Here is a 9,247-nt window from a genome sequence, read left to right as displayed (position 1 = left end):
GTAAGTATATTAGTTTTTTTTACTTAGTAAATATTTTTGTATGTACCTAACATATAAATTTTCATAGCATGTTTGCCCAAGTTTTGTTCGCCGTCTCGTCAGAGAAATTCATCGAGGTTACGTCTACACTAGATGTACGTCTAGGACTTCGAGATAGTGCTACGGGAATCACCTTAGACGAAGCCGATTTTCATGAGTTATACAGAAAGAAGGATGAAATACTAGCTTTCTTTGAGAAGGATGACGCCCCAGGATCATCGTGCTTTTTCAGCGGTTCCGAGACGAAACGTGTTGAACTAAGAACGTATCAGAACCGAAAAATTTTGGATATCCGGGAGATGGTTCCGGGGTACGGTGAATTGCACGGCAAGTTTTTCCCAACCAAGAAGGGTTTCGCCATTGGTTACGCTCTCACCAAAGTGCTAATGGATATGTATAAAGACGTTGTAACATACCTAAATGAAGCAAATAGGATATATGACCTTTTAAAGGACTGTATTTTGGAACAGTTGCGTGTTAATATCCGCCAGTGTTGCTACGGTTGTACCGTGGACCATCCGTCACAGACTCAACACAACTGTCTTGAAGACTGGGATATGCGTGTTGAAATGAACTACGACACTGCGATAAGAAATCTTGATTACATTGAGATTTATAAAATTTTTACTTTAAAAACCTTTTTAAATGAAGAATTTTGCAAATGTATGGTCGCTAGAATAGTCTGTAACGCTAAACAATTTTTGCGAATAAAACTATTTGATTTGAGAAAAATGTGTCATTCTTTAAAATGGATTTCAGGTTGCAACATCCTTTTAACGGTCTGATCGCGGGTGCGACTCAGTCTGGGAAATCCTTTTTCGTGGCTAGTCTTATCAAATATAAAGAATTATATGGTGCTATACGGAATATCAACCCAAACTGTTTAATTCGGTATTAGATGATACACCCACCGTTGAATTTCACGAAGGATTATTAGACGTTAAAATTTTAGACCCAAATGTCAAGAATTTTGTTATTCTTGATGATTTACTTTGTGAAATATCAAATAACAAGGATGTCACGAATTTGTTTATAAGAGGTTCTCATCATAAAAACACGTCGGTTTTTGTACTTATGCAAAATTTGTATTATCCTGGGAAGGAAATAAGAACGTTAAATTTAAACGCGCACTATCTGATAATTTTCAAGACACCACGTGACAAATCGGCGATATTTCATTTGGCTAGACAGATTTCCCCAACTAACAGTAAATGCGTCATCGACGCCTTTCATCAAGCAATCGCTAGAGACTTTGGGTATTTATGGGTGGATTTGAAACCAACTACGTCAGACGATCACAGACTACGAACCGGACTTATACCAGGAGAAGAGGCTGCCGTTTTTATGCCAAAATGAAGAGAACTCATAATCATAAGGAGTTTTTAAAATATCTGTCTAAGTGTAATTCGTGTCAAAGAAATGCCGCCATCAAATATGCTAATAACGACGCGATTAAAGCTATTGTGGAATGTTGTATAAATGTTCTGCGTGGCAATGTAAAACTGTCAGATGATCATAAGAAGCGATTGAAGCGGCATTGTCATATTTTGCGGAAGATATCTAAACCCAATACCATCGCAAAACGGAAAAAGATTCTATTACAGAAGGGAGGATTTTTACCGTTACTCTTAGCACCACTTCTTTCAATTGTGAGCAGTGCGGCAGGCGCGGCTATAAGTAGAGCTATCAAAAATGGCTAGGAAGATGATCTTAGTCCCCGAAGACGTTTATCGACGACTCAATTCGCAACCGAAACTTGACGAAAACTTGGATACGAAAACTGTTTTAAATAATCAGAAACTTAATCAATCACAAAAAGTGGAGTTGTACAACCATTTATTACAACGTAACAAAAGAACTAAGAAGGCGAAACTCGTTGAAGAACCGAAAAGAAAGAAAGACTGGTATTCGGAAATAGCTATCGCGATACCAGATTCACATCTAAAACCCCTCATTGCTTTGTACAAGTGGATTGAACGAAACAGTAAAATTGATTGGTCTACCAGTGGTGAACTTATTTATAAAGAACGCCCTATAGTTAGATCTAATATCATGGACATTTTACACGAATCAGTTAAAGGATACAAAACCAAACCGAAACATGAAATTGTTGGGTTAGATAAATTTTATGAATTGTTGGCCAAGGAAAATGTACCCAAATCACTTGTAAAAAATAAATTCCCCTTTGAATCCCCTATTGAAAATGTACCTATTATTTCTAACGATTCACCAGAAAAGGTGTACGATGATTCAGATTATTTACCTCCAAGTCCCGAATCAATGTATGGCAATGGATTATTGAGTTGGATAAATTTGAAATAAAGAATATAATAATATATCAGGTTTCAGTTCTTTCATTCACGAATTATACCTCAACATGGAAGGTGGCATCGATCCTACTCCGTCTGGGTTGATAACCTCTTTATCGATATCATACTTAAAATCACCCAAAGTTATTACGGCGTTTTTGTTATTATTTATTATTATCGTTTTTGAACTATTTGATTTCGCGTACTGGTATCACGAACGGAAAATGAACTGTACGATGAATGGATAAGTTAGAAGAAATATACTTCAATGTAAAGGACGCCGGTAGTTACGGAGGCATTCGCGGTCTTTATCGTGCTGCCCGGGCAAAGGGAATTAAAGTGACCATAAACGATGTGAGATAATTTTTAAAACGACAAGATACGTACACGTTACACAAGCCGATAAAACATAAATTCAGAAGAAACAAGACGATAGTGTATGGAATAGACGAACAATGGCAACTAGATCTGGCAGATATGCAAGATATAAAAAATCACAATAGTGGATACCGATATATCTTATGTTGTATCGATGTATTTAGCAAATACGCATTCGCTGTGGCTACAAAGGATAAGAAAGGATCAACCATGGTAAAGTCATTCAAATCTATTTTAGAATCAGGTCGACAGCCGAAGGTTGTACAGACTGATCATGGTAACGAGTTTCTATGCAAAGAAGTTCAAGGTGAATTAAAACGTAGAGGAATCAAGTTTTTCGCAACGCACTCCGAAGTAAAATCTAGTATTATAGAACGATTCAATCGAACACTGAAGTCTCGAATGTACCGATATTTTACGGAGAAAGATACGCACAAATATATCGACGTTTTACCAGATTTATTGGAAGCTTATAATAACAACTACCACAAATCTATTAAATGCAAACCCGTTGAAGTGAAGAATGAAAATTCGAAACAAGTGAGGCAGAACTTATACGGGAAAGTCAATTTTTCACCCCCAGTCTCGTTCCCTTTTGAAAGAGGTGACTTGGTTCGCATGAGTAAGAATAAAACTACGTTCGAAAAGGGTTACAAAGCCAATTATACCGAGGAAATATTCAAAGTAGTGCAGTGCATACCAAGGGACCCTCCGGTATATAAGCTGGAGGATTTGAAAACTGAGCTCATTTCGGGTGTGTTCTACAAGGAGGAAATACAGAAAATCGGGAAAGACCTCGAAAACTGCTTATTCAAAATCGAAAAAGTTCTAAGGAAAAGAACAAAACCAGACGGAACTAAAGAACTACTAGTACGTTGGCGTGGTTACGGTCCAGATTTTGACTCTTGGGTGCAAGAAATCGTCACATTATGAGTTTCTATATCACGTTACCGTCCGACTCGTCTATGCGCTATTTCAAAAACAATACTATAAGCAAGTTTAGAACGTATTTACCAGGACCCATTAAACTTGAGGGAGCTTACGAAGTTGGACTTGCTGAAATCAGTTATCCTAGAACGTGGAATAACGTTCAAGAAGAATGTGTAGTTCGAATTTGGAAAACTATCTCTCTACCGGATTCCTTAGAAGAATCAAAGACTAAAACAACTAAGACACTGAGAAAACACACTGACATAGAAAATTTCAACGACATAATGGATTTCGTTAATATAGTAATACCACCAGGATATTACGGAGTTGAAGATTTACTAGAAATCATGATTACTGATGACGACGGGCGAAATATTAGCTCTAGAGTCAAGTTATATTACAACAAACCAAACCGTCGTGTAATTGTTGAACTATATGAAATGAACCAAGTTTACATACCACATGAAATCGCCATCATATTAGGATTCACGAGAACTCCAGGCAAAGACGTAACTATAGTAACTTCCATGACGGCCCCTTTTAGCTGTGATATGGACGCCGGGTTACATTCTCTGTTCATATACTCGGACATTATACAAAGTCGATCGGTTGGAGATTCAGATGTTCCCTTATTACGTATTATAAGTATTCAAGGAAAAGACGGAGACACTGTTGAGAAAGAGTTTTCACGACCACATTATATGCCTATTGCGCATAACAATTTTCAAACCATTGAAATTAATATTATGAGTGAAATGGGTCAGCCTGTACATTTCGAACGAGGAAAAGTTCACGTCACTCTTCATTTTAGACCCCGAAGAACATGGACTTATCTATAAAATCAGGTGTAAAATCTTTCTTCTGTTCATTTGTGGTTAGCGGGTCAAAGGAGAAACATGTCTCCACGTAATCTGGATTACGTTTCTGTAAACGATTATAATAACTATTACTTAAATCAAATTGGACACGGATCAATTCCGGTATACCGTGGAGTAGCCGTGCAAAGAGGATATGGTCTTGGAAATATATTAGCCTCGGCATTTCGGTCTGCCATGCCTTTACTCAAAAAAGGTGGCACATTCCTTGGTCGAAAATTTTTAAATACCGGGGCAAAAATTGCTTCCGACGTCTCGAGTGGTGTGTCTATTAAAGACGCGTTAAAATCTCGGGGGAAAGAGGCGGGGAAAGAAACCTTAAGAAGAGCCGCCGAAGCAGTGAGTAAACTTAGTGGAAATGGACGTAAAAGGAAACGTAAAACGTCTCCCATCATCGGTTCAGTTCGAACCAGGAAGAAGAAACGACGTTCTCTGCTTCAGTCTGATATATTCTCGTAATCATTGAACAATGTCTCTAGCTCACCCCAGTTCACAAAACAGCATTAGCTCGGAACTTGATTTATTTCACGTACCTTATACTCAAACTGGTATAATAGGAAGTTAATGGGTTGAATATAATCCAACATCGAACATAAATGAAAACCAAGCAATTATCTTTAGTATCGCTGGAAACTCGGAGACTTACATCGATTTGAAAAATAATTTACTTCAAGTTCAAGTGAAAATTGTGAAAGCAGATGGAACTCTACCAAAACCCGATATTTACGACGCTGTATCTAAAACCACAACTCCCGCGGACAAAGTTGGTCCGGAAAATTTGTTTTTACATAGTCTCTTTGGCGAAGTTCACGTATCATTGGGTGACAGATCAGTTACATCATGCCCTCAACAGTATCCTTACAAGAGTATGATTCAAACGCTCTTGACATATGGTGGACCAGGCAAGGAAAGTTTCTTAACCGCGTCTCTATTCTATAAAGACAAAGCTGGGAAATTTGACGAATTTTCCAATAACGACGGATTTAAGAAACGTGCAAAATTTGCCCAAGAAGGTGTTATTGACATGATAGGAGTTGTACGAGCCGATATTTGTCAACAAAATCGACTTATTCCTAACCTGATAGATCTAAATTTCAAGTTTATCAAAAGCTCAAACGAGTTTTGTTTACACACAGACGGTGAAAAATGCAAAGTCATTTTCACACACGCATCAATGTTTGTCAGAAAAGTTAGATTGACGCCAGAGATTATGTTATCCCACGCTAAAACTTTGGAACTGGCAACAATGAAATATCCAATCACCCGTACGGAATGTAATTCATTTTCAATTTCCCAAGGCAACAAAATATGCGTCAAAGACAACTTATATAATGGTCAAATACCGAGTAAGGTGGTGATCGGATTTGTGGACCAGAATGCGTATTTGGGAGACTACAAAATGTCACCTTTTAACTTTAAAAATTTTTCGTTAACTCAAATCGCCCTATACCTTGATGGTAGTAGTGTCCCGGCAAAACCATTAAACCCAAATTTCAAAGATAAGTTGTTTATGCGATCATACGTTAATCTCTTTCTTCAAACTCGTCAATGGAATATTGACGAAGGAAATTTTATCGACCGTGATGAATTCGCCAATGGAAATGCACTATTCGTATTCGATTTAACTCCCGATCTCAACGGAAGTTCAACTGACTGTTTCAACCTGGTAAAGAACGGGAGCGTTGGTCTCGAATTAAAATTCGGAGAATCGTTGCCGTCAACAGTAAGCGTGATTTACTATTCCGAATATCAATCTTTGGTCGAGATCGACAAGAACAGAGCAGTTTTATATGATCAAAGTTCATAATGGACTCGCAACAACTTGAAATCATACTTAAGAATGACCCGTATACCAAATATTTGTTCAGAGGAGTCTTCCCTGCCGACAAACTTCCCAAGAATGTGAAAACGTATCCTTCACTTTACATCGTGAACACTGATACGTCCAATGGGGTAGGAGAACATTGGTGTTTGATATATCTCTCAAGGTCACTAAATTGTACATTCTTCGAGAGTTTCGGGAACAGTCCTGATTTATTTAAATTTAACTATTTTATAGAGCGGAACAGCCTAACTGTGACGTATAATTCTGTTCAATTACAAGGAATTTCTAGTAAGACCTGCGGTGGTTACTGTATATATTTTGCAATTAATTTGTGTCAGGGAATAAAAATGTTTAGTATATTGGAAAGATTTTCTGAAAACAAAAATGTAAACGATCGTATGATATCTGAATTTATGTATAAGAAATACTCAATAAATTTGTCATAAAAATATTTTATTTGGTTTTATAATGCCCGTGCGCGAGCGTTGATATACCATCGTCTAAAATATAACGTTTATCATCGCACGGGTTTAAACACAATTTGTTTTGTCGCACAGTCGTCACAATATGCTTATTACTCACTATGCGCTTCATCTCCGCGATAGTTAACTTACGGTTCAGAAGACACTCGCGATATTCCGCGTGACGGACGCGCTTCTGCACAACGCGTTTACACACACCCTTGCAAGTCTTTTTCTCGCCTTTAGATGACAATATAGAGTACATTTTGGGTCTTAGTCCGCCAAATTCTTCATCTCATCCTTAAATTTGCCTAGCCTCTTTTTGTTGGTTTCGTCAAACAGAGGATGATTTTTGGGGTATCCCGAAAAGTCATATTTCTCTTTTTGTTGGGCGAAATCTTCGTACAAATCAGGGGTTTCGATTTGATACGTGAGACTGTCTGTAAACATAGAATACATTATTAGTTATGTTACGAAATAACCTTAGAAGATTTATGTACTTACCGGTGTCGGTAAAAAGTAGTTTAGCCTTTTCACCGTACTGTTGCTTTATGACGTCGTAGTGGAATCTATACATTAAAAGTTTCGATATATCCAAAATTGCGAACCCCGTGTATATAGGTCGGTTAAGAATAAGCTTTTTCTTGGTATAATGAATTCCCACGAGATCATTTTGAAAAATAGTGCATTTTTCAAACGCCGGGGAACTAGCTTTCCTTACCGCCTTTTCCGGTGTGGTGACTAGCTTGAAATCCTTACGTAAACGTACGTTTTCCATGGTTTTACCTTAAAAAAAAAGTAAAATGTTAAATTAAAATTAAATTTTCTTTTAAAAATTTATTTTATTATTTAATTACTTACCAAACACCGCATTGTTCATTAATTTGAATAGGTCCTTTTCAAAGTCATTAGCCGCCATCTTCCTTTTCTCTGTGTTGAAGTCGATGTAAGACTTCAACCAGGTCCCTTGCTCAAATTTCAAAATTCGATGAATTTTAGATATTTTGAGTCCCTTTTCTACGTAGTATTTCAGGTTTCGATAATGAATTACGTATCGTTCTTTATTGAAAAGATTAGGAACTAATTTCGGCCGACTTTCTTTGATTGGAATTTTCAATTTCGTCATTTGGGATTTGGAATAGTCGGATAACGCCTCGGATTTAATTGACATCGACTCGGGTGCCAGTGGGTAGCAATTATGGGCATCGTGTAATGCGCTGGGATATTCTAGGTCTACTTCGACAATAAATCCTTCCGGAGAATTGTCGGGACATCTAAGAATTTCCCGTTCACTGTCTGAAGACGGATCAATCCATTTGAAATGTTTCATGGGTAATGCGTCGCACATGACTGTTCCATATAAGTTATTTGCGTCTGTTGATTAAAATTATTATTATAATTAATTTTTTATAATTTAATTTTTTTTAAATAAAATTTTTAAATATTTTTTTAATTAAATTTTTAATTAAAATTTTGATTATTCTTACCGAGATAGCAAATATATTTATCGGGTTTGGAGGGGTCATGTGATTCGAGGTATTTGTTGTTGGCATGAGCGAAACGATGACTTATCATTGATACACCACCTCGAATTCCCCTTTCTATGAAAAGATGCATATCCTCGTGCAGAAAAAGATCTAAGTGCACCTTGGTCATACAAAGGGCTGCCTGCCACGCAAAACCTGGGCCTGTGTATGAATGTGTGGGATCTAGTCCATAGTAGGTCATACACATCCGACGAAAATTTTGGAAAACGTCAGCCAAAAGGAGAGTATCGGATAAAACATAAAGGTCATGATACCGTCCTGTAAAATTAAAAAAAAACGTTAATTTATTTGAATTAATAATAATTAAGTAATCCATACCCATATTTCCAACTTTGAATGTTCTCCAAACGTTTTGCGCATGTTGGTAATCGGCTTCACTTAATGGTTCATCAGTTAGATCGTTGTGAAAGCAATCGATGGGTGGGAGACAAGTCTCTTTGAATCGATCTTCTTTATCCATGTACGAATACGGATAGACCCCTTTCCGGAGAAGTAATTTAACTTCTTCCGGTTGGAAAACCTATATAGTACCTGCTTAAGTTGTGAAGGAAAACGGGAATAAATTTGGGTGCTTTTAACTTCAAATTGCAACTTTGGCACGCATATCCCCTGTTGGCTCCCGTGTAGTGGTCGTGGTCGCGGGTTTTGATTGATGTTTTTGTGAATGCTTCTTCACATACGTAACAGTGTGTCGCTGTCTGGTATGAATATTCTTCCGCGTCTGTAAGTTGCATGGGTATATTTTCCTTCAACTTATCAGATATGATCGCAGATTCGTCTAGAAGCATTTTTAAAAACTTCAAGGCGCCATCTTTTCCTCTGTATGTCTCGTGTTTTTCGAGATTACCTATGAAATAATTAAGTTAAATAATGGATAAAAATG

At 37.2% G+C, this 9,247-nt stretch overlaps 2 protein-coding genes across 2 annotated transcripts; one reads left to right on the top strand and one right to left on the bottom strand.

The window, feature by feature from the left end:
* The first annotated feature begins 4,708 nt into the window (after positions 1-4,708).
* On the top strand, positions 4,709-6,338 carry LOC149940448 (uncharacterized). Its single transcript, XM_090179263.1, has 3 exons — positions 4,709-4,986; positions 5,153-5,567; positions 5,883-6,338. The coding sequence occupies exons 1-3, from the start codon at positions 4,709-4,711 to the stop codon at positions 6,336-6,338; spliced, it is 1,149 nt and encodes a 382-aa protein (XP_090035389.1).
* A 752-nt stretch (positions 6,339-7,090) lies between these two features.
* LOC149940447 (uncharacterized) lies at positions 7,091-8,824 on the bottom strand. Its single transcript, XM_090179262.1, has 5 exons — positions 8,683-8,824; positions 8,305-8,622; positions 7,679-8,191; positions 7,322-7,603; positions 7,091-7,257 (listed from the first exon to the last, which is right to left on the bottom strand). Exons 1-5 carry the CDS (start codon positions 8,822-8,824, stop codon positions 7,091-7,093), a joined length of 1,422 nt encoding a protein of 473 aa, XP_090035388.1.
* Positions 8,825-9,247: the final 423 nt, after the last annotated feature.

Source organism: Leiobunum rupestre, chromosome 6 (assembly GCF_980474605.1).
Source record: "Leiobunum rupestre chromosome 6, qqLeiRupe1.1.hap1, whole genome shotgun sequence".
In the NCBI taxonomy this organism is placed as follows: domain Eukaryota; kingdom Metazoa; phylum Arthropoda; class Arachnida; order Opiliones; family Sclerosomatidae; genus Leiobunum; species Leiobunum rupestre.
The sequence above is the reverse complement of the archived record's forward strand: the minus strand, read 5'-3'. Positions and strand labels throughout refer to the sequence as shown.

Coding starts and splice junctions, on each gene's coding strand:
- LOC149940448 (XM_090179263.1), top strand. CDS start 4,709: ATGCCTTTACTCAAAAAAGGTGGCACATTCCTTGGTCGAAAATTTTTA. Junction 4,987..5,152: donor CTTCAGTCTGATATATTCTC/GTAATCATTGAA, acceptor AATTATCTTTAG/TATCGCTGGAAACTCGGAGA. Junction 5,568..5,882: donor TTATTGACATGATAGGAGTT/GTACGAGCCGAT, acceptor ATACCGAGTAAG/GTGGTGATCGGATTTGTGGA.
- LOC149940447 (XM_090179262.1), bottom strand. CDS start 8,824: ATGGATAAAGAAGATCGATTCAAAGAGACTTGTCTCCCACCCATCGAT. Junction 8,623..8,682: donor ATTCAAAGTTGGAAATATGG/GTATGGATTACT, acceptor TTAATTTTACAG/GACGGTATCATGACCTTTAT. Junction 8,192..8,304: donor TAAATATATTTGCTATCTCG/GTAAGAATAATC, acceptor TTTAATCAACAG/ACGCAAATAACTTATATGGA.